At 44.4% G+C, this 27,406-nt stretch overlaps 1 protein-coding gene across 1 annotated transcript in view; it reads left to right on the top strand.

Annotated features, from left to right (window-relative positions):
* PRKCE (protein kinase C epsilon) overlaps nucleotides 1–27,406 on the top strand; it is a 499,056-nt gene that overhangs the window by 161,470 nt on the left and 310,180 nt on the right. Inside the window, exon 2 of the mRNA XM_019663544.1 lies at nucleotides 22,944–23,007. Coding sequence (XP_019519089.1) covers nucleotides 22,944–23,007 — 64 coding nt within the window. The remainder of the gene's footprint in view (nucleotides 1–22,943; nucleotides 23,008–27,406) is intronic.

Raw genomic sequence — 27,406 nt, 5'->3', positions numbered from 1 at the left:
ACAATTGATTAATACTTGGCTTATCGATACTATGGGAGACTATGCAGTCACAATAATAGAAAACATAGTGAATAAAATACCGAGATTTCCAAAGTGACAAAATTTGCAGGTCATAATATTATGTTTGGTTGATTATGTAATGGTTGAGTAGTCTCTGCCTGGGTTTGAATCCAGGCTGTGCCACTTACAAGCTGTGTGACCATGGACATGTTTCTTAACATCTCTTAGTTCCAGTTTCCTCATCTGTAAAATGAAAGATTAATAGTACCTACTCAGGGATTGTTGAGATTGAATGATTAAACACATGTAACGTGCTCAGACTAGTACCCAGCACATACTAATACATGTTAGCTACTATTGTTAAAAAATGATTCATATTTGAAATATGAGCTTCAGTCATTGTTAATATACAACATTGGTTTGTTGTAACAAATGTACTATACTTATGTAAGATGTTAATGACAAAGAAAAGAAGGTATTAGCACCCTCTGTATTTTCTTTGTTGTTTTTCTGTAAATCTTAAGCCATTCTAAAAAATAAAATAAAAAGCAAACCTTTGGAAAAAATTATTCCTGCATGTGTATACATACATGCACAAAATGACATGAAAGACTGAAAGGAATATATTGCAAATTACCTTTGGGTAGTGAGATTATGGTGGTTTTTTAAATTTTGTTTCCCTATTATACAGTTACTATTGTGAACTTTTATAATAATAGCATTACTAGAAATTCATAGGGACATACAAAGTGGGAGGAAAAATGATCGTTTCTTAAGGACATAGGTAAAATACCAGAAAGTCTGCAGAGAATGTCTATGTGTATATGTGTTTTGGTGTCAGGCAGTCCTATACCACCAGCTACAACCTTTTCCTTTTCAATAAAATCACAAGCTAACTTTTTATTGGGTGTTGCAGTCTACATGTAACAGGACTTTACAGTTTGCCATGTACCAACTTTCAAATATCTTTCAAAATCCTCAAATAAACCTCAAACTCTGCTGACATTGAGGCTCACCTAGGTTTAGTGGCCTGTCTGGTACCACCCTGTTAATAAAGGAGAAGCCAGGTATGGAGTCCTGTGTTTAAAGGCCAGGGCAGTGCGCTCTTTACCTGCCTGCAGAGAGCCCGGAGGAACGGGGCATCCCACTGCCTGCTCTCAGGGTTCTGGGCAAGAAGAGACAGGGTTTCCCCCATCCGTGGTAGGAATCAGACAAGGCTTAGTCTCTCTGGACTTGCTCCTTTTTAACCCTGGCATCCTGCAAAGTTTAAATCAGTCTTTAGAGTACGATAGGAGAAAAGAAGGCTATGCATTTAGGATCCAGTGACTTTCTCTCTTTCTTTCAGTGCACTGGGAATGTCATAATCATCTTGCATTATCAGTCGGTCCATAAGGTAAAATTAATCATCTGTCACATAGAAATTTAAGTTCTGTTATTGTTTTTTGGCATTCGTAGGCCATGTTTTTGTTACATCAAAGTGTTCATGCCAAATATTTGGGATCGAAGGCGTAAACAAAAATCAATCCTGTGACTTGTAGATTTCTGTCTATTTGTCTCCAGAAGATGGATAGACTGGCTGCCCCACACCCGCTTCTGGATTTGAAAGTTAACTTTCATCTGAGCCATAAGGATAACATTTAAGAGATCAATACCGCACCGGAAGTTTTAGCAAAGAAAGAATAAACTAGCCCGGGTCTCAGTCATCATAACAGATGTTTGCTTAGGAAGGACAGGACGCTGGTGGGCAGGTCTCAGAAACTGTTATTAAATGAGAACATCTAAAGGGTTCATCTGACACTTTGGGATTCGACCTTTTATCCTCAGTTTTTTCCATCTGCCTTATCTCCTTCCCCGGGGGAAGCTCTTTTGCTGACAATTTGAGTTCTGAAGAACAGAAACCTCAAACGGGCCTCTGGCTTTCGGGGAATGACCACTGCAGTTTTAATACAAGGGGGGTGGAGACCTGTTTTTGATCTTTCTAATGCCTTGCTTTCTCCTTTGCCCTGCTTCAACACTCACCACGCTTGTTTCCAAAACAAGTATAATGATAAAAACCTGTATAAACATTCTTGAATTTGCCACCAAGTGTATCTAGTAGCTTGCAAGAATCTGGGGGGTGTTTGCTGAGGAGAGAAAGCAAGTGAGAACAGGACAGTGTGAAGGCTTGAATGCTTGAGTGGATGTTTCATGTTTGAAATGTTGGAGGCAAAAAAAGGAGGCAGGGAGAAAACCCGTTTTGGAGTATAGCCTCCTGTGACAGGAAGTTCTGTGTTGAGGGTGAGACATTTGCTCTCCTGCCTACACAAAGGAAGTAATAATAATAACCATAATAATGATGATGATGATGATTGATGATAAATATTTACTGTCAGGCATAGTTTCTATGCATTTGATATAAATGAGCAACCCTATTAGATAAGACCTGTTGTTAGCCCCAGTTTGCAGATTGAGAATGAGGCATGAAGGGAATCATTGACTTGCCCGTAGTCACACTATTAAGTGGAGCTGGAGGCCAAGTCCACTTTTTGCACTATGTAGTCTGTTTTTTCCTTGTCCTAAGAGCTCACCTGGCTCAGAACACTGCCTTCCCTCCAGGGGCATTCAGGGAGAACTTCTCTCTATGAGTCAAGGTCCATAGTGTGGATCCAAGAGGACACGTTGTCCTCAAATGTTACAGCCATGGAGCTGAGTGGCCATTCTGTTCCTCCAAACCTGTGGTCTCAGGGCTGATTTCCCTTCTTTCAGCTCGCTCTCTGCCAGGCTGGCTGGCTGTTAGCATGTGGTTTTTCATGTGCCTGGGCCAGGGATGAGAGTCCAGGTGATGGAAAGGCAGCACACGCATAGTATAGATGGGATGTGGGCGGTTGGGGGATGGAAGCCAGATCTGGATGACACCATATGGCAAGCTGGCTTATGAAACTGTTCACCTCAAAGTCTTGAGAGGCACCGACTAACGCTTTGAAACCCATGGTGGTGCGCTGGGAAGTGTGGAATGTAACTCAAGTCATAATTCATTTTTCCTCTAAAGCTTCAGACATAGCTCTCTGGGTAAAGGAAGAACAATAGTAAGACTGCAGGGAGGCGACAACACAAGGAAATAATTGCATCAAGATGGGTTTGGGCTGTGTCCTTGCCCAGCCCACTGCCTTCATCATGGATGGGTCTGGGGTGGCTGTTTCTTTGAAAAGTAATAGGGAGCTTAACGGGCTTTGGAAGTGATCACTGGTCAGGGGAATACAGATGGAACTTGGGTGCAGTTCTTTTACAAGGCTGAAATGAGCTCAGCAGCACAATAAAGGAGGATGTTTTAAGGGGGTTGGACTAAAGGAGTGACTCGTCCATGGGATTTTCCAGCTGAATGTAATGGGAACATCATGGCGCTTCAGTCTTTCTTGGTATTACATCATTTAACAAACAAGAGTTATTGAGCATTTTTTCAAGTGCCCAGAAGTGTTCCATGTGCTCCTGCTGGGGGATCTCCAGGGAGGAGCTGGAGGGACATAGATGCAGAGCTGCCTTTGAGGGGCCCAGGATTGGAGGGGGACGAAGGCCTGAAAGTTTAGGTAGATCTTACTTGGACTTGGGGGGAGGGGACCGGAAGGAACAAGCTGTGCTAGGAAGGGAGGGTGGAACAAGGAAGGCCTGGTGTAGTAGGAGGGCAATATGGCTGAAGCATAAGGGGGTGGGAGAACGAGTTGAAAATTCCAGTTGGGGCCGAGTTTTAAAGAATGTTAAATGCCAGCAGGGGAAGTTGTGACTCGTGGCAGTAGGAATTCCAAAATTGAAGATTTTAACTTTGTTATTTGGGAGTGAGGTGCCTAGGGGCCTTTTGTCCTTAAGTCTTGATTCAGGACCCAAGTTCATGACTATTCTAAACACTCTTGTGTTATGCCTGATTGTTGCAGATCTCTACCTTGGCCCTGTGGGTGTTTACCGTTGAGGCAGTTGAGGCTCCGAGAGACTGTCCTGGGTCATATGGGCGGAGGCATGGTGAGAAACCCCGGCTCTGGGCTCTTTTTTCCCATGACAAGAAGCTGAAATTCTGTGAGATCCTAGTTCTAGTTCCCTCTCCTCCAGAGAGCTTGTTTAGGTCTGGGGAAGGACCTGACACAAGACTGCGTCGTGCCAGCATCTCTGAGCCTCAAGGCATGGGGGAGCCAAGGTGATGGAGGGGGGTTCAGAACTTCCAAAGCTAGTCTGGGAAAATTCACCCCTTTCAAGCCCCCATGACCTATATTAGTCTCATAGGCTATAGGCACATTACCTTTTCATAATACTTAGAAATTGGTTGATGGATGGAAGGGAGGTGCAGCATTGGAAAAAAGATTGTTTATGTCTAGAGTCACTTTCCTTGACATTGAACGCTTAGAGGTTGAAGTATTTATTACCCCTAAGTTATAGACGCTGAAGAAAGAGATGGAGCTGCCTAGAGTGGAAGCAAGCAACAAATGTGTATTGAGCAGCTCCTATGTGCAGGAATTTTGCTCGGTCCTGGGGACTGGGGGGCAGGGGAGAAGGGGGAATATAAGGTAGGTAATGCCCCTGAAGAGCTACCCGGGGCATTACCTACCCCGGGTAATGGTCCTCAATGCCAAAGAGGTGGTGAAAATAGAGAACACTGGAGGAGGCATAAGGAGTCAGGCTGGGGCCTGGGAAGGAACGCATTTGGGGTCCAGTGAAAGGCTGATTTGGAGACTGGCACATGTGGTAGTCCGTGGGCAGGATGATAGATAGTTGAGCCTAGCTGGAGCACTGGGCATTTGCAGTGGCACATGAGGTATGAGAACACAGGAGAAAGTGCAGAGGAAGCGGGTGCCGTTGTGGAGGAACTGAGTGTGACCCCATGGGCAGAGGGAAGTTTTGGGGAAAGCGGCATCATGATGATGTCTGCCATGATTGTACGCCAGCCACTTGGGTTTCCGCAGGGAGGTGGATTAATGCTGAGGAGAATAAGGGACGATGTAGGAGCCACGAGGCCTGATTCTATGAGGACTGGCACCAGGGGCGGCAATGGCACCAAGGGTAGGCACAGCAACTTATGAAGAAGGACTTGAGGGGTTCAGTGACTGACCAAATACGAGGGGCAGAGTGTGGGAGGACCCAGCAACGACTTCGAGTGAAGGGCCTGGGAGAAGCGGCTGCAAAAGGCTCTGGCGCTTGTCCAGCATGCTCTCCAAGTTCTTTGTATATATCTTTTCAGAAGTTATTGTATAAAGTCAGCATATATCAGTTCTTGTGTATATCAAATGTGTGTGTGTGTATACAAAGGCACACAGAGACAGGAAAGCTAATGTGCCTGTCCTCTCCAGAGGGGAGAAAAGTAATTTTGTAGTTGGGGGAGGGAAGGCCCATGGCATTTTAGGAGCAGCTGGTTTGCAGAGAAGGAAACTTGAGCCAACCCTGGAGAGAAGTGCTGTGGCTCTGGGGAATAATTAGAAAGCAGCCAAAACCGTGTCCCCACTAGCAGTGCCAGTAGATAAGGTTGGGGCCAGGGGCGGGGGGTACAAGCCATCTGGAGCTCCCTGTGTCCTGCCTGCACGGCTGTGGATGAGTTTGTTGTTGGAAGCGGAAGTGAAGGCTAACTGCCACTGATCTCCAACTCCGCACGATTCCTTTCTTCCTTCTGTCCAAGTTTGGGCCTCTTGTAAGGACTCCGGGCAGTAGAGAGCTTTGTGCCATTAGGCTTCACACTGTCTACCTGGTTAATGTAGATGGCTTAGCGATTGAAGAGGAAGGGGTGCGTTTGAGGATGCGGTGGGGCAAGAGACATGAATCTATGTCACCCACTGAATGACTTGAATAATCAAGGGTTAAATATTTCTCATAAGACTGACTTCTCTTTTCTCTCTTAGTTGGGAGCGTTTGCTTTTTAACCTCTCTCTTTAAGGACAGTTGCTTCTCCCCTTCTTATTTCGGCCGTGATTCCCTTACGCAGAACATATACTCACATTAATAATCCCCCTTACCCCACAGGAAAAGTGCTGTGATCGATATGTAATGGCCCAAACAAGATGTAAAGCTGGATAAGTGAAGTCCCTCTTCAGTCTTCTGATTGGGATATTCACGTCCCTGTGACTAGCAGCTGTTACCCTCACCCTCACCCCAACTGCCCAGGTGCCATGCTAGGCCTGGGGAGATAAAGATGAATGGGAACCTGTCCCGGAGGAGCCCAGGTTTTCCCTAAAGTTGTTCCTCATTGTCAAGGCCTGTGCCTCAGACGATTGGCAAGGGGCAAAGTGGGCTCAGTGACCCTGGGCGTTGGAGCAAATTCCCAGGGCTGTGGTTCTTAAGGCTTGAGCAGTTGGCCCAGACAACCCCATCCTTCCCACTGCCTCAGACAGCACACCTCAAACAGGCTACCAGGTTTCTTAGCAGTAACTTGGATTCTTTGCTCTTCCTAGACAAAAAGAAATTGGAATTTGTTGGGAAATATTTCACACCAAGTGGTTGAGCTGTTGAATTCACTTTCTCAGACAGGCTATTGCAAGCTTTGAATCCCGTTAAATTGGGAATCCTGTGATTCACTGATGAATTCAGGAATCAGAGAGCAACTTGACTTGTGAGAAGCAAGGGGTGAATTTTCTCATATTTGACTAACTAGGGACCAGGGTATGTGTGACACTTTAGGGAGAATTGGCGACAGTGATCAAGTCAGGGGAAGGAGCCTAGAGGAAGCTGTGAGAGGAAGCAGCAGTCCCCCATAGCTGCTTGGTTTGAATGCTTCGGAGGATGGCATCTTCAATCCGCCTGTGACAAAAGGCTCTGGGTTTTTCATACTTCCCTCCAGCTGCATTTTGTTGATTTCCTAGGTTGTTCCTGGGGCCCCGTTCCACCCCTGGGGGACATGCCCACCTGTGCTGCTGGCAGCCGCAGAGCCTTCTAAGGTGTGTGTGCTCTGGGCAGCTGGTTCTGTTCCTGAGCTTTTTACATAGCAGATGCCAGCTCGAGGGTCACAGCTCCCGGGCTGTGTGAGGTCAAGGCGTCTGGCTAGGCTGACATGGACCGAGGGTTGCACTCACAGGTTGTGCTCATCGGATCGCTGGCTTTTCTTTTCCTCGGCACTGCTGGGAGGTTGGCAGGCTTATTTCACACTCTGGAGGCTGCCACAGCCTCTGTCCCTGTGGAGTGCTGATTTTGCACATCTGGCTTTCTACAGGGGCACAGCTGAGCACGGTCATGGAAGTTTACTGGGTTTGGTGGTGGTGAGGTAATCTTGAAGCAATCAAAGGGAATCAGGGATAATTTGCAGGCTTCAGCAGGACGGTCATATTGTTAACACAATTAGCTCCATTAATCCTTCCTAATCATCTAAGGTAAGCAGACAGCCTTTGAAGTCAGAGAAAGCATCTTTATGAAGAAAGGAAAAGATGAAGCGATCAACTCCTTTTTTCTCCAAAGCACTTATCACTGTGAATCTTAAACAAAACATTAAAAGCAGCTACCACCTAGTTGATGTGTGTGAGAGGACCAGAGAAAGGGCTGGGGGAGTCTCCTTAGAGGGGACAAATGAGGGCCAAAATGGCCAGCTGTGACTTGGGTTTACTCATCCCTTTGTCTCCAGCAGGGTATTGGTTAGGTTGGTTGGGGCAGGAGATGGGAAGTGTTTGGGTTAAAGGAGGTACCCTGCTCCCCAGTTGAGGTCTTTAAGAAAACCTAGGATTAGTCATGGACATCAGTCCAATTGGGACATTGAAGGTGTCTACTTCCTCCCTCCTTCCCTATTTTCCTCCTCTTCCTCTTGTTTTTGTCTTGTTATGGAAATTTTCAGACCTATACAGAGGTAGGCAAAGTAGAATAATGACCCCCATGTGTCTACCGCCCAATTTCAACAGTCATCATGACCAATGGCTGATTTTCCAGTTGGTATTTAATTATCAGCACCCCTTGCCTCTGTGGGGTTCTCGTTTTTTAAACTTTATTGGGGAACAGTGTGTTTTTTCAGGACCCATCAGCTCCAAGTCAAGTCGTTGTTTTCAATCTAGTTGTGGAGGGCACAGCTCACTGGCCCATGTGGGAATTGAACCAGCAACCTTGGTGTCATAAGCTTGCACTCTAACCAACTGAGCTAACCGGCCACCTCCATGGGGTTTTCATATTTGTTGTGTGTTGCTCACCTGTTGATAAATGAAGGGGCTTCCAGAATTTCTGATAGAAATTTCTCATCTCTTCTTTCTCTTCTTCCTTAGAAGATCATGGGGCCAACAATTTAGGCTGACATGGAGGTTTTCTGAGCCTAGGAAGCTACACATAGGACAGGAGAAGTAAATGGGGGAGGCCGGGAAAGCCTCAGAGCCTCGGTGCATGTGGTGGGCGAGATGGATTCGTGAGTCGGATTAATTTTGCATTTTTATTTTTAACTGTTTATAAGTCTACTTATCTTCAGCAAACCTGCCCACTCTGGAGCATGTTTATCCACAGGAATGAATGTAGGAACAATAGCTTCCATAACAGCAGGTCTGTTAGCATCATCTTCACTTAGCCTTGGCTCTAAATCCTCTCACTCCTTTCCTGTGTCTTGCCTTAGAACACATGAGGCTGCCCCTGTGGGCACTGTGTGGCTCTGCAGCCTAAGAGGGCACCTTGGGCAGGGGGCTCCAGCACCAGCCTCTTGCTCCAGTGTTTTTCTGCAGCAGACCTGGGACTCAGGGTGCCCCACTGCAGACCCCTGTCACAGCCTCCTGACAGAATTTTGGAGTTGGTGTGTTTACTAGTCAGAGAGAAAGAGAATGAGAGAGAGATGTTCTTGCCATCTCTTTTGAAGACATATAGAAAGCTAAAAACAAACAAACAAAAACCGCACAGCTTTTATAAGCCACATGTCTGTGCCAAGTGTGTATGTTTGGTCATGCTGGTTTGGAGGGAAGTCAAAGTAGGCCCCACCCAGGGTAGTAGAGGTCAGGCCTCTGTGTCAAGGTCTTTTCAGATGTCTGAGCATGTCTCTCATCTTCCCAACCTCTTTGTGTTGGAAGGCTCCTAGGATCAGTTCTCAGCCCTCCAGTCTCATGGCTCAAACTACAGATCTATATCCCTTATCCAAAATCCTTAGGGCCAGATTTTAGAAATTCAGACTTTTTTGATTCTAGAAGGTTAATATAGTATATATTCTGAATATTACATAACACCTCCCAGCAGATTCTTGGGCGGCCCTTTATGGTGAAACAAATTTATATTTCTGTAACACAATTGTATAAATTCACACTAAGTGGAATAAATATAGACAACAAATAGCCTTGGGTCAGATTGGGTCAGGGTTTGTTGCCAAATGATTTTGACGTAAATTGCAAAAAGAAAAAGAAAAAGTAAAGTCCAGCGTTTAGAGCTTTTGGGTGTCAGAATCGTGGGTCAGGGATTTTGAATGTATACCATCTATTTGCTAGTGGCTACCAAATTCATCTTAAGCTTGGACCTTTCTCCTGAACTTCAGGGTCATATATCCAGTTGTCTCTCGCTGTCTCACAGTTGTCTCCAACTAAGTCTGTCCAAGGTCTGTTTCTGATGCCCACCTTCCCCTCCGCTCCACTCGCAGTCTCTTGCTCAGCCAAGGGTAGCTCCATCTTTTGCTCGGACCCAAAATCTCCGTGTTAGCCATGAGCCCTCTCTTTATCTCACATACTGCATCCAATCCATCAGCCATCCTTTTGGCTCTCCCTTTAAAATAGCTTCCGAAGCTGACCATTTCTCATTACTCCCACTGCGCCCAACCCTTCCTAGCCACAGCCATTTCTCGCCTGGATTGTTATGATAGTCTCCAACTCTCGCCTGGGTTATGGCAATAGCCTCCTAAATGGCCTTCTTGCTTCCTCGTGTGTGCCTAAGGTCTACTCTCCACACAGTAGCCAGAGTGAGCCTTTCAGAGTGTAAGTCACAGCAAGTCACTGCTCTGCTCCAACTCTCCTCTGGCTCCCCGTCTCGCTCAGAGCCAGAGACCAAGCACTGACGGCACTCAGCCTCTCTGACCTCATTTCCCACTGCTCTCCCCCTCACTCTTGCTCCAGACACACCCATCTCCTATTCCTGGCAAAGACCAGTCCTCCCCTGTCTCTTCCCTATGCCTGTTATGCTCCTATTATCCTCCCAGAAATCTGCCGGGCTGGCTCATGTGAGTATCAGGAAGGCCTTCCTTGATAAATTAATAGAAAAATTATTATTACACACAGTCGCCAAACCTAAGCTTTGAAACCTCCCTTCTTGCAACTAAGGCATGACATACTCTAAATGAAAACCGGCAAAAGGTTCGACACATTGGAAAAGATCTATGAAGTAAAACTAGCTTCCAGCTACATCTACTCCGGGCAATAAACAAAGCAGGGACTCTTATAAGGATAGATTTGAAAGTTTTACACTTTATTTTCCTTTGACGTCTTTGAAAGGCTGAGGACTTCCATTGTGCTTCGGGAGTGGTTCATTTCTTCTATTGATTTCAAGCCCTGCCTCTCTGAATTAACTAGTGATTGTAGATGGCCCTAAACCATCCTCAAAGTAGGAATGCGTTCATAGAATCTCTTTAATATGGTTTATAACACAAGATAACATGTGATGTAGCTCTTTTCTGTCCAGAATATTATATAGAAATCTCATATCTATGACACACAGCCATGGATTACGGAACTATTCTGACATTCAGAGCTTGAACAATGTACACATCCCCATTGCTGTGTGCTTCAGAAAGCACCTTCTCTCCTAGCTCAGAGGTTGGTGTGGGCTTCAGCACATGGATGTCTAATCTGTGTGCCCGGCTGCCTCAGCCTGCTCATTTTATACGGCCTGAGACTTCAGCTCTGGAACATTTTCTCAGGTGCCTGAATCGATTGCTTAACCTTACTGCTCACTGTGCCTCAGTTTCCTTACCTGTAAACGATGGGATTGAGCTACATAATGTTCTTCAAGCAAAAACAGATTTATTGTTTGATTTTTTTTAAAATCACAAGTTATAGTAGAAAGTAGAAGAAAAGTACCAAGTTTAGAAAACTATGGATATGCACAAAGGAAAGAAATGACATTATTCCACTCTCCCCTAGATAACCTTTTTTTCCTTTTGTGTATGTACCTACCCATATACATTTTGTTTTTACAAAATTGGATTGTAAAATATGTATTCCTTTATCATCTCATTTTTCCTGCACTTAATGCCATGTTTTGAATATCTTTCCATGTCATTAAGCATAATTCGACAAGTTGTTTTTTTTTCACTATGACATGGTATGTAATGATTTGAATATGCCACAATTTATTTGAATAGTTTGCTATTATTGGACAATTAGTTTCTAATTTTACACTCTTTAAAAATGCTGTAATGATCATCTTTGTATTGAAATTGTTTTGCACATGTGTGATTTGGGATAAATTCCCAGAAGTAGAATTGCTAGGTCAAAGGATTTTTGTTATATAATGCCAAACCACTCTCTACAAATTTTGTGCCAACTTACAGTTTATCAGCAGTGTGTCAGAGGGCCTATTTCTCCCCACTCTCACCAGCACTGGATAATATCATTTAAGATAACATGTTTTTCTTAATTTTCCATTCAACGTGGTCTTAGGACAAATGTGTTTGTTTCGTTGCCTATTCAAGACCCAATTTAAGTAATAGAAAAGGAAAAAGTATGTGTGTGTGGGGATTTTGTAACACCAAGTAAGCAGAAAACAGGCTTCATCAAGCTATTATATTTCAGTGAATTTCTGAGGGTGAAAATAGAGGGCAAGGTGGCAACTGATGGAATAGAATAGAGGTACTGAAGAACCCAGAGTATGTGCAGAGGCCTAGAGCCAGCTGTTTTCCAGAACCTTAAAGGGCTCCAGGTTTGGAAACTGTAGTTATTTACCTTGGGGATGAGGAGTAAGATCTGCAGGTGAAAATATGTGACTATCTGAAGGTCTGTATGTGAAACGAAATACTTACTACTCTTACAGCTGAAGGACCTGGAGCCAGACCCTATCTTCAAGTGTAAAAAAAAAATTGGAAGATTACAAAAGAAATGGTCTAATGGTTTGGTGAGAACTACCAAGGCTGGTGTGAGGATCCCCTGCTATAATGGTGGCTGCCACTCTCTAACCCTACGACAGATGGGCCAGGGGCCATAGAAATATGTTGCACTCATAAACCAGAAAATGAAAAAGATGCTATGAGAAAGAAGACATAAAAATAGGAATACACTTCTGGAACTTAACGTATCAGTGAAAGTGTTGTAAGATAAAGTCAAGGAAATCTTCTAGAACATGGACTAAAATGATAAATGGAAATATATATGTAACAGATCGTAAGAGGCATAGGGATTAATCCTATTGGCCCAACCTCTGAATAATAAAAGTTTCATAGAGAAAATGGAGAAGAGGACAATAGCAAAGAACAAACAGAAGAGTGTCTCCCACAAGTTCAGTTTCATTCAATACATTGAATCACAAAGAAACACACCCTAAGATCATTGTGAAATTTCAGAACTTCAAAGATAAAAAAAGACCTTCAAACTTCCAGAGAGTCAAAACAAAACAAAGTTATCTACTAAGCAACAGAAATAAAGCTGACATCAAAGTCCATTGTCAACATTTATGTTAGAAGTAAGTTCTGAGAATGACTTTTTTTAGCCTAGATTTCTATATCCAGCCAAACTATCAATCATGTGTGAGGACAGGCATGCAAGTTCTTAGAAAGCTGGCTTTCTACACACTCGCTTTTAATCAATATTTCCATTAGAATGTACTTTATTGTAAAAAAATAAGGGAATAACTCAGAACAAGGAAGATGATGGATTCCAGCACCAGCAGGTTTACTCAACACAGCAGTGAAAAGAAGTGACAGTACCATAGCTGTGCAGCAGACCAGAGAGCGGTCAGTCTAGGTTAGGACCATGAAAGGCAAACCCTGAGAGAAAAGAACCCTGGGAAAGCTTGAAGATCTGAGAAAGGCAATTGGTAAAGTGAAAAAAGAAAAATCATTTGAATTCGATACTAGTTATTTTCTCCATTGAGTGGCACTTGGATTCTCACATTGGGCCCATGGAAAAGAAAGTATATGTAATGCCATTTACAAAGTCATAATAAGTAAATGTTGATAGTCTAACGTAAAGGCACAGGGGGTGGGGTGAGAGGCAGGCAGAGGCTGGGAAAGGCTGGAAGCACTAATGTCCTCTAGTTAGAATGTGGGGGGTTCAAGGGATGTTGACCAAGAAATTGACATTTTGGATTGCTCTTCGCTGTTGTAGAGAAGAGAGGAGGAACTGAGAATTGTAATGTATAATTATTTTGTGGAGGGGGAAGTGGAGGGAGATGGTGAGTGAACTAATAAATCCTCATCTATCACATCAGCAAGGCGAGAGAGAATGTCTAAAATAAGCAATCAGGAAATTGAGGCATAAGCTTTATATTTAGGGACATGGCAATGACCACCAGAAAAACTCAAATAGAAGTGATTAAAATTGGCTCCCTCTGGGGAATAATGGGGCAGGGGACTGTTGGCTTCTCATTACAAATTCACGTGTGGTTTTTGATTTTTTAAAACTGAACATATTATGATACTTAGATTTGTTTGCCTTTTAATAAGCAAATAACACAGACATGCATAGCCCAAAAGCAACTTTGGCTAATTTGATAGGCAAAATAGAAGAAAAAAAATTTACCCTTAATTTTATTTCTTAGCTTATTTAAACCAAGTGATTTTTAAGTTGATTATGACTTAAATTTCATGCTTCTATGGTTTTTAGAAAATTGTTTTTCTCATAGGACATAGTTTCAATTATATGATGAAAAGTGGTAGCAGATAGGACTTGGTAGACATAAAAATCACCATACAGTAATATTTCCAGGAGGGCATTTATCCCCAGTGTCAGGCATGCTGCATTGTATTTCTGTCTTGTCTGAACTTCACAACTGTTTTGCTGTGGGTTTGGTATACCTTCAACTATGAGCTCCAGGGCAATGAAGGAGCTTAACTTTCATTTTTCTTATGTCCAAGAAGAAACTCTGTCATCATGCATACAGTGTGAGCTCCTTGAACAGCTTACATGTTCTTTCCACAAAATCTTCTTGAGCCCATGCCATTTGTTAGACAGCACGCCAGGCCCCAAGGTAACAGGACATTGGGTCTGGAGTTGGAAGGCCCTGCTGCTTCTTGAAACTCTGAGAATGTGGACAAGCTACTTAAATCCCTAATCCTCAGTTTTCTCACCCCTGAAATGGTTAAGAATAAGGATATTGCCTCCCTCATCCAGAGAGCACAGGTAAAGCTCAATAAAAGGTGTTCATGAGAGTTGTGATTATTATTAAGAATAAAACAGTCTTTCTTCTTGAGGAGCTCAAAGTGATGAAGGACACTTATAATGTCTTGGGTTTTGAAGGGAGTTAGTCAGGAACTGAACCTCTTTGTGAGCAGACATTCATGGAAAGTTCTGCTGGGTTGTAATATTAGAGACAGGAAAGTTCATGATCTGAAGGTGATTTTTCTGGTAGCACCATCCTGAGCTCCCAACTGAGCTTGCCCTCTGTTCCACGTGGATCCATTCAGTTTCAGATGCAGTGTCTAGGGATTACCTGCTTTGTGCCCAGCCATCAATCAGGAACTGCAGAACCCCCCCCCCGCCCCCCTCAAAGGAGCATATGGTTCTGCCCTAGAGTTGCTTACAGTCGGAGTGGGAAATAGCTATAATGACCAGACAGTTTACATTCATAGGATGCTAGCTGTGTGCCAGGCACAGCTCCAAGTGCTTAAATTAAACCATCTCATTTAATCCTCGCAACAACACTATGCGGCAGGTGCCACTGACATTCTCCACTTATAGATGAGGAAATGAGAGCAAGGGCCACACAGTTTGTAACAGGAACTGGGATTTAAACCCAAGTATGCCAGCTTCAGAGCCTTAACTGACCAACACTGCAATGCATTGGCTTAGTGCAAAAAATAGGAAATGTAAAAAAAAAAAGAAAAACACATGCATGCAAATACACCCAGTAAGAGAGACCATTGCAAAGCAAAATGCAAAATGCAAAGTGGAGACTGGTAGTGGGTATTTTTCACTTCAGAACACTGGGGGGTAAGTGGCTACATTTCCTGCTGTTTGTACTCAACATCTCTTAGGGCAGGTAGGATACACAGTCACACGCTGCCATTTCCCTGAAAGAAAACAGAAAAACTATACTGTGACCGGGCAATGCCTTGCAGGCCATTACACGCTCTCAGTATTAGGTTTGGCACCTTTGGAAGTTTTCTCGGTGCAGGAAAGCATTTGCGTACACATAGAGTTATTTGTTTTTAGCCACCTCTGTCATCAGAGGGAGCCAGCTCTCTGGGTCTATTTCTGAGCCTGCTGAGAAAAGGAAGCAGGTGCTAACTTGAGTTTACTCCATTTGTGGCCTGTGGAGAGGTAGGATCTGTAACATAGGCCTCCTGTCCAGCCAACAGGACTTCCACACGGAGATGATGGCTGCTGCTCAGTTGGTTTCTGTGACCTGGTTCCAGGGGATGGGAAAGCACTATGTCAGCCGGTTTTGAGGGACATTTATTTAAGATGTGTCTGGTAACTGAAGTGAGCTGCTCTCTGGGGGATGGGAGGTTAGAAATAGTTAGCAAAAAAGGCCTTGACTTAAATTTTGTAACAACCAAGCTAACTCAAGAACACAATTTAAAAAATCAAATGGTTCAAAAGGCCATAGAATGAAAAATAAGCTCCCTTTCTTGAGTCCTAGTTTCCTAATCCTGAGGCAACCCCTGTTTCCTGTTGACTAGAACTCCTCCTGGAGATAACCTATGTGTACCAAGTGTGTGAAAGAGTATATGTGCGGTCGTATGTGTGTGTTCACTCACATACACACCCATTTTATTCACATGGTAGCCAAGCATAATAAACACATTGCTTTTATTCCCCACTTCATATATCCCAGAGATAGTTTCATGTCAGTCAGTACATTAAGATCTTTTTATTCTTTTTTTTTTTTTTTAGGGCTTGCTTAGTGATCTACCAAGTATACCATAATTTATTTAAGGGGTTCCCTATTCATGGATATTTAGGTCCTTAAGGTCCTTAAAAGCCATTCGAGAACGTTAGGTCTAATTGTCTTGTCTTACATATGAGGACATTGAGATCCACACACACAAATACAGATTTAAATAATTCAGCAGGATCTCGAACCAACATTTGGGATGGTTTTCTCACTATTATCGTATTTTGATCACAAAAGACAGAAGAAGGTGGCTGTGCCTGTGAGTGTGTTTTGCACACGTGGGTGTGCGTGTGAATGTGTGCCTACACAGGTAGGTGTGCATGATGTTGTGTGACAGACGTGCTCTTGAAAAACTCTGAATGAACCCTTTTATTTTTAAAACTGGGATATGAAATTTTAAATGCCCCAGGGGTGGGAAGATGATTTGTTAGTTAAAATGAAAATCCTGGAGCAATCCTTATGTGAAATGATGACTTCTTTTTTTCCTTTTTAAAAATCAGCTTCATCGAGGTGTGATTTACATGCAAAAAAGTGCATCTATTTTACGTGTGTGGCTTGATGCGGTTGACAAAGGTATACATTTATGTAACCACCACCCAATCATTACATATAGAAAATGTCTATCTTCCCCAAAAGTTCTTCTATGCCTGTTTTTTTAAATTGAATATATACTTCAGTATTGTAAAATACAACACTGAGAAAATCATTCAATGGCCTTCTGTGCATTTCTGCATTCAGTTTCCACCTCTACCTCCAGGAGGTATAGTTTTGTCCATATTGGTTAGTTTTGCCTATTCTAGAACATCACGTAGGTGGAGTTGTACAGTCTAGACTCTCTTGTGTTTGGCCTCCTCATAGCATCCGTTTTGTTGCGTATATCAGTAGTCCCTTCTTTAATGGTAAGTAAAATCCCATCATGTGGATGAAGTGTGGTTCGCATATTCGTTGACCTGTTGTTGGACATTTGGGTTGTCTCCAGTATTTGGCTGTTATGAATGAAGCTGCTAGAAACATTTATGTACAGGCTGATGGCTTCCCAAGTAAATCACCTCTGTAATTCTCTTGTGCAGATCCAGTTTAAAATCAGGCCATGCAACCATTGAGCCAACATGTATAAATATGTATTCAATCCCCTCCCATGTGTTGGACAGAAAGGACTCTGCCCAGCAGGGATGTACACTAAAGCCTGCATAATATTATTGCGCTGCCATGGAAGGTGTTTGGAAAAAGCAAAAATCCCCTCCCCTTATTTTATGAAAGTCAGTGCTATTGGAAGCCTGTTAGAGTACAACCCTTAAAATATTTGATTACATGTGCGCGCTCTGCTTTTCAACCAGTTAATGCTCTCTATCCATAGGCTAGTAGCATACTCCTCTTCAAATGATGAGTCTTTAACTTGATTAGCTGTTAACTTCAAAATCTGCACCCAGCAGCTGCTCAAGAGTTGCCCACCACACTGCCTCAATATTTTGTGCTTTCCAAAAACAGAAGCTAGGAGGGTGTCTGCTCTGCGAAAGTCTCCTGCTGCGTCTGGCTTGCCTCTTCCTTGTCAGGCACCTCTGGAGACCATACTGTGTCCAAGGTGCCTCCAGGGGAAAATGACCAACAGTAGAGAGGGTGCAGGACTTGGGCAGGGGGTCCTCTGCTTTGGGGAAAAAAAACAAAACAACCAACCCTGATCCTTCTGTCTTCTTCTCCCCTACACCTCCGCCTTCCTCACTCCCCACCCTTCTCTAAGCAAAAAAGAAAGTCTATTATTTAAGACTTAATGGGCGCAACGTGGGCAGTGCAAGCCTCTCTTCCTCCTTCTCATCCTTTCTGGATGCATCTTTTTTTGACTACTCTCTACATGTGCTTCTTTCTAGGCCCTAGTGTCTGACAACAGATGGAAAAGGAAGTGAAACTCAAATTGGGCATGTGTGACCTTTGCGGGCTGTTCTGTTGCCTAGAGGTCTCCGGCGAAAGTTGAGCCTATGGTTAGGAGGAAGCTTGACTGAATTTCTGACCTCCTTTGCCTTGAACTTGATTGTCCCAAAACACCGGCATGCAGCTGCCTGTGGGTCACAGTGACATGCAGCGGTGACACCTAAGCAAGCTGCCCAGTGCCGTATCACTGGTGGGGTGCTAGCGGAGTGGTCAGGGTTCCCACTGGAAAGTGTGGTGTGTGGGATGAATATTGGACTGAGAGGCAGGAGTTAGGGTGCAAGTTCTGACTCTGCCACTCACCTCAGGGCTGCCCAGCTCCAGGGGACTCATTGACAGACTGCCGAGTTGATGGTGCCCCCTAGAGTTGGGCAGTGGAATGTTCTATTTGTACTGTACTGACCACTTCCTTAACCTCGGTATTGTCATACATACAATGGTGCTAATAATACTTATTATCTCACAGGTTAATTGTGAGGAATACATGTGTGTGAAGGGCTTTGTGAAAGGTTAGGCACCATCCCCCAAAAAGTGCCTGTGAGTCTTTTTGCTTTTCAGAGATTTCTTTTTTCACGGGTCTATGGATGGTTTAGGCTCTTTCCCCATTGCGTTGTTCTCACTCAAATGAGTGGAGTTCTGTTTAGGCCCAGACCTTCCCCAAGAACTGGAGGATGGGGCAGGGCAAGGTCTGGGAGGCATTGCTCGGCCTTAAACCAGCCGGGCTGGAAAGCCAGTCAGTTGCACCTGAGAAGAAGAACGAACCCATAGAGGCATAGAGGAAGGAGAACCCTGGGACTAGGTCATCAGAGAAGGCTTCAAGGGCCGAGCAGGGCTTGAGGTGAGCGCTCCATCAAAGTCATCTCTCCTGCGTGTTCCATGCGGCCCTGGGTGAGAGAGAGTCTGGCTGAAAGGCCTTAGCCCGAGTTTTTCCATCAGAAAAGTCGGTAATGTTGCTGACCTCCTAAGAGATAAAATGAACTAATGAAGGTAAAGCACCAAACACAGTGTCTGAGGCTCAGTAGGCATTCACACAATATGTGGTCACCCTTCCCGTCTCCTCTCGTGAGCAGCTCTTGGCCCTCTGATGATGAGGGTTATAGCCTTTCTTGCCCTGAGTTCCCCCCTGCGCTGGGTACAAGACTCGTACCTTACTTAGTTCTTCATTTGATAGTCACAACACTGTAAAGTCATCAGATGTCCTGGAATAACTTGTAATAATATCCACTTTGGGCAAGAAAATGCCTTTTTTGTTGGGGGGAGCTTGATACAGTAGAAAGAATGTTGGAATAAGTGTCAGATTTGAAGACTTGGCTTTTTAATAAAAATAACAGTAACAATTGTTGTCAGTGACAACTGAGTATTTATGCCAGGCACCATGCTAAGCACTTCACCTAGATGATCTCATGTAACATCATGACAGCCCAAATGACACAGGACCTATAGCATTAACGTAATTTCACAGAGGAGCATTCTGAGGCTTAGAAACGTAGTTGCTGGTTTCAGGCCACAGTGCCAGTAAGTTCGCTCTTCACTACCACTTACTATCTCCTAAGCGCCAAGAGCTTTGCATGGATGTCTCATGGAGTTTTCACAACAGCCCATTTCACAGATGAAGAGATTGAGGCCGCGGCTCAGGGAGAGTAAACAATTGCCTGAGTTGGTAAGTTGGAATCCAGCCCTGGTCTGACTCCAAAGGCTGTGTTCGTCTCTCCCACAGTTCTCTTGCCTCAGCTGCAGGGGTAGCCAAAGACACTGGAGCTTGAAAGAGAATCCTAATCAAAGAAACAGAGATAGTAGCTGGGAAGACTCATCAAGTAAAAGCATGAGGTTCAAGGAGATTTGATAAATAGGGTTGCATCGGGGAGAATTGGGAGGGACCTAGAGCTCCGGAAAAGGAGCTTAGAGCTCACCCTGGGAATGGTTGGGAGGAGGGAGGCCTGCTTTCATGTGGTGCCAGCTGCTTGGTGGTGGTGCCCACAGACAGTTTGCAGGGGCTGGGCAGGGCTGGGCACCTATGTTGCTTCATTTTCCAGGCCTTGTGACTGTGAACAGGATCTGTGATTAAACCCATTTGGCCGTGAAGTGGCACCCTACTCCACCACCTTTTGGACTGATAACCCCTCCTGTCATCCACGGTGAAATTGCACCACCCTCGATGAGTGCTCACAGCCTCCTCACTTGGCTGGCTGGGGCTCTGCCAGTGCTCTACGGCCATCTGCCCAAGCTGCAAAGCTCTCTGTTGCTTTTGGCATGTTTAATAGCTTAATTTCTATTTTTCTGTTTGGAAATGCAGTTCATCGGCATTGAAGCCGCGGTGGGTGCTAAAATGGTTCCTGATGGCTATCTTGAATGTTAATATCCTAATACATTTTATCGTCAATGACCTGTCCTCCCTGACACGAGTTCTCACCCCCATTTTGCAAAGATAGGCACGTTGCCTGCCTTCGGATCGGCCTCGCAGCTCGTCTCATTCCTTTGCTGTCTCCTCCCTGCTTTTCACAGATAGCATTGTACTTCTCCAGTGAAGTCCACAGTCGTGGGAAATCTCTGACTTAGAGGATATGAGAAAGCGTTTCATTTTGCCGGCAGGATTTAATAGGGATGATCTAATCTCTAAAAGGCATACATTATTGAAATTCCATGCTTTTGGACAAGGGGGCCCCTGATAGTTTTGAAATGTGGCAGGGACGGGATTCTGGTTTGGCTCTGATCAGTGGAGCCGACTGTTGGTTTTCCTGTTTGTAATTCAGTGCAGGGGCCGGGTTATGCTGTGACGGGGTGGGGCGGTGGAGGGGCAGTACTAGTGGTCAGGGTGCTGGAGAACATTTTCTTTACCCAGAAACCTAAAATCACAGGCTCTTGGGGCAGAAGAATGGGGAAAAGTCATCTCATGGCATCACAAGTTTATTATTTGGTTGCCCTCTGGATCTCAAGCTCAAGATCCCAGGTGAATGGGGCCACCTGGGAGTTCCCTGCACCCCCTCACTCCCTGCCCTGACCTAGCACCTGAAATGTCATCAAGGGCCTCACCTAGGAGGCATTGAAGCCCCCTGTTAATGAAAGTGAAAATCTGAGGGAAATCCTATGCACTCGCAACCATGAAAGGCAGAGTCTGCAAATAGAGGGGAGCTCATGAAAGGCTCGGGGAACCGAGATCGTGAGTGGAGTGAGATGTTGGGGGAGACCTGGAGAATATCAGTTCAAGCTGAGTTTTTACCTCACAGGGAGTCAGTGATGCTCATGGTACAGCTGCGTCTTTTCCCCTCTCACCTCGTTTGAATGTCACTTTGGTACATATCACCTGCTTGCCTCCCTTCCAGGGGATGGGGCCTCAGAGGGGCGAATGACCCCAGGCTCTGGAAATTCTGAACCTGGAGCCTTTTCCCACTTCCGCAAATGTTTATTGGGTGTCTCCTGATGAACAGACAGTGAGCTAAGCACTGGGACTGCAAATATGATTCTCATACTGTCTACCTAGCAGAGGAGACAGACATATGGACCATCGAGTGCAGTTTAACAGGAGCCATGGTTAAGATATGCATATCTGCTGTGGAAACACACATAAGGAGGTGATTCATTCTGAGTGGGGCTATCTGGAAAGGCTTCAGAGAGGAGGTGATAATTGACCTCGACCCTGAAGGAACAGGAGATATTCACCATAATGACACTGCCTAAGTAATGCTTGCTAAGTGTGTGCCTGCTCTTTTCTGGGGACAATGAAAAAGAAAAGGAGGGTAGTGTTTCCTGCCCTCCCTCACGCAATTCACAGCTTGTTGGGGAGATAAGCCTGGCACAGATAAGCCGATTAAAGTCCTGTGTAGATGATGGGACTGTGGGTGTGGGGGTAGGCTACCAGGGACTCTGGTGACCCAGAGCTTCTAGAGTTACTACTCTCTCTCATGGAGGACTCCGTTTCTGTAAGGATAGGTAAGATCTTGTGAAGATGTCTCAACTATAAGAGGCCTAGCCCTTCAGACTTATCTCCCATCATAGGATTTTATCAGCCTGGCTCTGTATAGGAGGTAGTTAGCTGGATTTGGAGGTCGGGGGAGGAAGTGAGAGTGGGTGGAGAAAGTCAAGACTTTAGTGATATTGCCTCTCCCTTTAAAACCCTGGTAGAATCTGGGGTTTGCAAAATGCATGTGCCAACACACAGCCTGAGCACGGGGGTCCTTGTCTCGCTCAGCACCACGCATGATCTCAGGCTTTGCTTATGCGGTTTCTTCCACCTTTCTTGCCTTCCTGTTGTCTTCCCAGACTGCTCTTCTGCATTGATTTCAGGCTCACCAAACTCTCTTGCCACTGTTCTCTTTCCCTCATCATTTAGCTGGGGTCGGCATTAGTCTCTGTGTTTTGTTTTTTGTTTTTGGGGGGTTTTTTTGGAATTCCCCAATGAGATTATAAACACCTTAAGAGCATGAATAGTGTCTTACGCTTCTGTTTTTTCCCCTGTGAGCAGTTCGTGTAGTATAAAGAATGTGAGTTTCTTTAGACCATCTTGGCTGAATCTCAGCATTGCCACTTACCTTGGAACTTTGAGCACAGTTTCCTTATCTGTAAAATGAGATAACCTAGAGTTCCTCAACCTTGACACAGTTGGCATTTGGGGCTGGGTCATTCTTTGTTGTGGGGACTGTCCTGTCCTGTGTGCTGTGGAATATTTAGCAGCATCCCTGGCCTCCACCTATTAGATGCCAGTAGCACCACTCCCTCTCCAGTTATGACAAACAAAAATGTCTCCAGATGTTTTTGTGTCCTCTAAATGTTCCCTGTGTCAGTGTTCCCTGTGTCAGTGTTCCCTGTGTCAATGTTTCCTTTGTGCAGCAAAATCACTTCCGGTTGAGAATCACTGGGGTGCACTACCTGTTGGCTATGCATCGGCCTTCTTGCACTATATCCAGAACATTGTAGACAGTCCATAAATGCAGATTCTACTTCGTTCCAAGTTCACCTAGCACTTGACACTTCGTCGGTTAATTAATTGAATGGAGCTGTGACTACAGGTTTTAGCAGTTTGGGGTTGAAATGTCATGGAACTCTTGGGGTGCCCCCACAATGCACTAACAGAGTCACTGTCATTTTCTTAATTGCAGATTGATCTGGAGCCAGAAGGCAGAGTGTATGTGATCATCGATCTTTCAGGGTCGTCGGGTGAAGGTAGGCGAGTGTGACCTCTCATCCTTGTTCTCTTCTTTTGACCCTTTGTCTTCCAGTTTCTCCCTTTCTTCCTCAGCTGAGACATTTTACAGTGACATTCAATGAACTGGCACCCTTGAAAGGAAAAGGGTATTTTGAAGATGCTTTTGCCTGTGTACCAATTGGGACAAGCCATCTGTTAACTTTGGTGCAGCAGAGGGAGGGTTTTTGACTTATAGAGGGAGGCCAGTGAAGCCGGTGTTCCTGCCTACTGGTGCACGAGGCAGGCGTCAGCCAAGTTTCAGCCTCTCCCTGGGGGCTCCCATGGGGTTTGTGTGTGTTTGATGGAAAGGAAGTAAAAACGGTTGCTCTAACGGTATTCAGAAATGAAACAAATAAGGCTTCAAATTTCAGAATCTTATTTCTTTGGAGGTTTTCTAGAAGTGTTACTTTTTAAAAAATTATTTTATTATTATTAGTTTTTTGAACCAGTCCCTTTCGCAGGGAAAAGCCATGATCTTAAAGAGAAATAATGAGGTGAGGGCATGTCCACCCACCCTGGCTGATTACACAGGGCATAGATGTTCTCAGATAGGCGGGTGTTTCTTGTTTCTTCTTCGTACAGCCCCTCCTCTCGAGCTGTCTTTGTCCACTTACTACCTTCAAGGGCTTGCTGGGTCATGAGGCCTGAGCAGCCAGGGGAAAGGGGAAGATAATAAACCTTGTCCACACAGGAAAAGGGAGATGGTGGCAGACTTGGGCTCTAGGAAAGTTAGGAATTAGGACTGACATTCGGTTATTGGGACTATTTTTTCCTCTCCCCTTTCTGTGGGCAGGGGGACAGGACAGTTGGTTTTAATGTCGTGGCAGAAAGAGCAGAAGACCAAGGCAGTTTCCTCTTGGCAATGAGAAAAAAATGGGGCTTAGGGGCCATGGCCCAAAGAGAAGGACAAACAGCTCCCTCAGGTCCTGGCTAACAGAGTTTGGCCTTTTACAGCATCTTCCTGGCATATTGGGGATCACAGGCACAAAGTCACAACCCCAAACAGTCCCTACTGTAGGGAGGAAGCTCTAGTTGAACGTTCAACGAGAGGAGAGATTATATAAGCAAATTCAAAGGAACGGCTCAAATGATGCACTTGACAGTGGTGCCTGATGATTTTCATTTGGCTGATTTATTACCCAGTTTCAATAGGTGTTCAATAATTGTGTGTACAGGGGGCTCATAATAGAATTTCGTTTTGAATAGATTGAAATTATTTGGCACAGGTTTCAAACTTGAAACATCCTTCCAAAATTGGCCTCTTACGTTTTCTGTTCTTTGTTGCAAATTACATTTTGATGTTTCCAACTTCGCTTCTCTGTTCTCAGTGCAGAACAGCCCAGAATAGAATCTGTTGTAGAAGACTCGGGGATTTAGCAGTATTTAGTCGGAAATATTTCAGACGTACAAAAGGGACTAAAGAAGAATAAAACGAGCACCGGTGCACCTACCACCCAGATTAAGAAATAAAGCAGCCAGGAAGGTGAAGCCTTACATTGCTTTCAACAGTGTGAGATCCCAATTTCATCAGACTTAAAAGTACATATTTTCAATCTGCAATTGAGTACCACATATGTGGAGGATGGACTTCAGTTATATGGGGATTTTTGACCATGTAAGTGGTCGGTGCCCCTAACCCCACTTTGTTCAAGGGTCAACTGTACAAGCAGACCTCGTTTCATTGAGCTTTGCTTTATTGTGCTTTACATAAGTTGCATTTTTTTTTTTTACAAATTGAAGGCAAGACCATCTATCAGAAAGAAGATTATGACTCGCTTTATTGCGATACTCACCTTATTGTGGTGGTCTGGAACTGAACCTGTTATATCTCCGAGGTCTGCCTGTATGACAGTGGCTTCCCAATTGTACACACTGAAGAAACATTTGATGAGCAAAATCCATCCCCATTTTTCTTTACATAATCGATATACAAAGGGATAATTAATTAAATATGTATTTCCTGTGCCAAGATGCTGGGCAACCAGTGAGAGGCTTGGATTATTTTTTGTCTTTGACAAGATTAACGACTTGCAAAATTATAGAAGACATCCATTTTTACATTAGAGAGAAAGGATATGGACAAATGAATGAGTAAATAAATCAGAAGCAATTGATTTTTTTTCTTCTTCCTTCTGTGGCTTATTGCATGTGAACGGCCAAAGCAATTTTCACTGGGCTGAATTCTTAGTCTCTCTCTCTTTTTTTTTTTTAATCTCTTTCATCTAAAGAAAATAGAGTTTACTTCAGAAATGCTGACGCATGCCAGACTCTGTAAAGTGCTAGCATGTGTTGCTCTGAAGAAAAGGAGAACTTTTTCTCTTCTTTTTCCCTTGCTGTTGCTGGATTTGGGATTTTTTTTCCCCCTGGATGGTGGGAAGGGCTTCCAGCAACCCCCTCCTAGAAGCTGATCTTTTTGGGTTCTGTGTTCTTCGCCTCTGTTCTCCCCGTCCTGCTGCTGGGACTTGGAGGGCGCCTGGCCCAGAGGCAGTTTTGGTTTTGGAAGGGATGGGAGGGCAAGGAGAGAAGTGGAGGATGAGTAGCCAACACATTTGTTACCTAGACTGCATGAGAAGGGTCCAGTGTGAAAACGGTTGTCATAGCTAGTCTCCACGGACTGTCCTTTCTGTAGTAAAAGTACCCTAACTTAACCTATTCCACGAAAGGTTGAAAGAGAGTTGAAATGAGACATAGCTGATGTTTTCACTATTCTATTATTCTGCCTCAAGCCTCCCTTCAAACACTCCATTCCCGTCAATGGAAAAAAAAAATATATATATATTCATAGAGATTGTACAAAGTTTACAACATGTGCAAATACCAAAGAGTTCAGAGGAAGGTGCGGGGGTGAGACTGTGTGAATACACCTCCTCTTCTAGGATGTGCCAAAGAATTTTTTTTTTTTTCCTTCCTTTCTTTTTTTTTTTTTAACTAACACACTGTAGAAAGCCTGGACGTTGACGTCTGCTAGAGCCGGAGCTAATGTGATTTCTAACTGTCTAATAAAATTCCAGTGCTTGCACGTCCTGTGCAGTCCCCCATAATGGGATTTGACCAGTGTGTGCTTTAGCTAGACCAGGCAGCCTAACCCCAGATGTAAGGGGTCAGGCTGGATGACAGTTAAGGTTATCTTTGGTCATGTGATTTTGTCCTTTGTTATAATTTGAATAGACATCTATCAGAGCTCAAGGCTAAGGGCTGGCTAGTATCTGTAGCAGATAGAGGACTTAAAAGAAAGGGACTATTTGACAGGTACTGTGTAAGGCACCTTCCCTCCATCATCCCAAGTAGCAAACCTTCTTGGAATGCTCCTGTGTGACCCTCCGGTCTCAGGTGCCTCTTAGTGCTTTGCTATTATCCTAAGTAAGAACCACCTGCCTTCCTGGTAAACACGGCACTACAGGCTCACCAGAAGCTGTATAAATCAGACCATAACTATCCTAGGTAACAGAAGCATACACAGCAATGTAAATCTCCAATGTGCAGACTGTTGTTTCCTGCTGTGCACATTAGTTAGGATTTCCTCCTTTGTTGTGACGTAACTTGTATATTATTTCTATTCTTTATAATAGTGTGACAATGCTCCATGATTTGCAGGCTTCCAGGGGAGGGGCAGTCCATCTGACCTGGGCTTTCTAGGCTCTTCTTCCCCTGCCTTCCATCCAGGTGTAATGTTCACCTGGGAGAGTTTTTCAGAGTCTAAACCAACGATAGAAATAACAAGAAGTAGGCCTCACTGGTATGTTTGGATCACCAAGCTGTTTCTCCAATAAGATGCAGAAGATACAAAATCATTTGAATGGTTTTTACAACACATACATCACACGAAATGTGGTTCAAACAGGTTCTGGAGTGACTGTATATCGTGGAAGCAGAAGATAAGGAGCAGCGGGCAGGATGCACGCCTCTCTCCTTTCTGTAGCCACAAACAGCAGAACGGGACTGGCAGCGGATAGAGCGGAAACAGCACAGGAGTCCACCAGTTCTGGATTTAAACCCTGGCTCTAGTGCTTCAGATTTCTCATCCATAAATGGGGATAATAGTACCTAGGCTAGGAACGAGGACAGGATTGCTGCAAGAACAGTGCTGTGGTACAGCGTCTTGTGTAGAAGATGCTCAGTAAACATCCTAAGGCCCTGGAGACCGGAGGGCAGGGAGGTGGGGGTAGCTCTAACCCAGTGCCCATGAAGGAGGTTCAGAGAAACAGAGAAACCGTTCAGAGAAGTAGTTTGAGGACAGGTTTTTGACTCTGGGGGGGTACATGTACAAAAGGTCCAAGAGCATAGCAAGGTGACAAAGAGGTAATTTATAGACTAATATTTCTGGCAGTAGCTATGAGATTGCTTTCTGCAGAGTTCAGATCTTGCTATAGTTTTGGC

This window comes from Hipposideros armiger, unplaced genomic scaffold (assembly GCF_001890085.2).
Source record: "Hipposideros armiger isolate ML-2016 unplaced genomic scaffold, ASM189008v1 scaffold_395, whole genome shotgun sequence".
NCBI lineage: Eukaryota > Metazoa > Chordata > Mammalia > Chiroptera > Hipposideridae > Hipposideros > Hipposideros armiger.
Note: the sequence above shows the minus strand (reverse complement) of the source record. Positions and strands in the feature narration are given on the sequence as shown.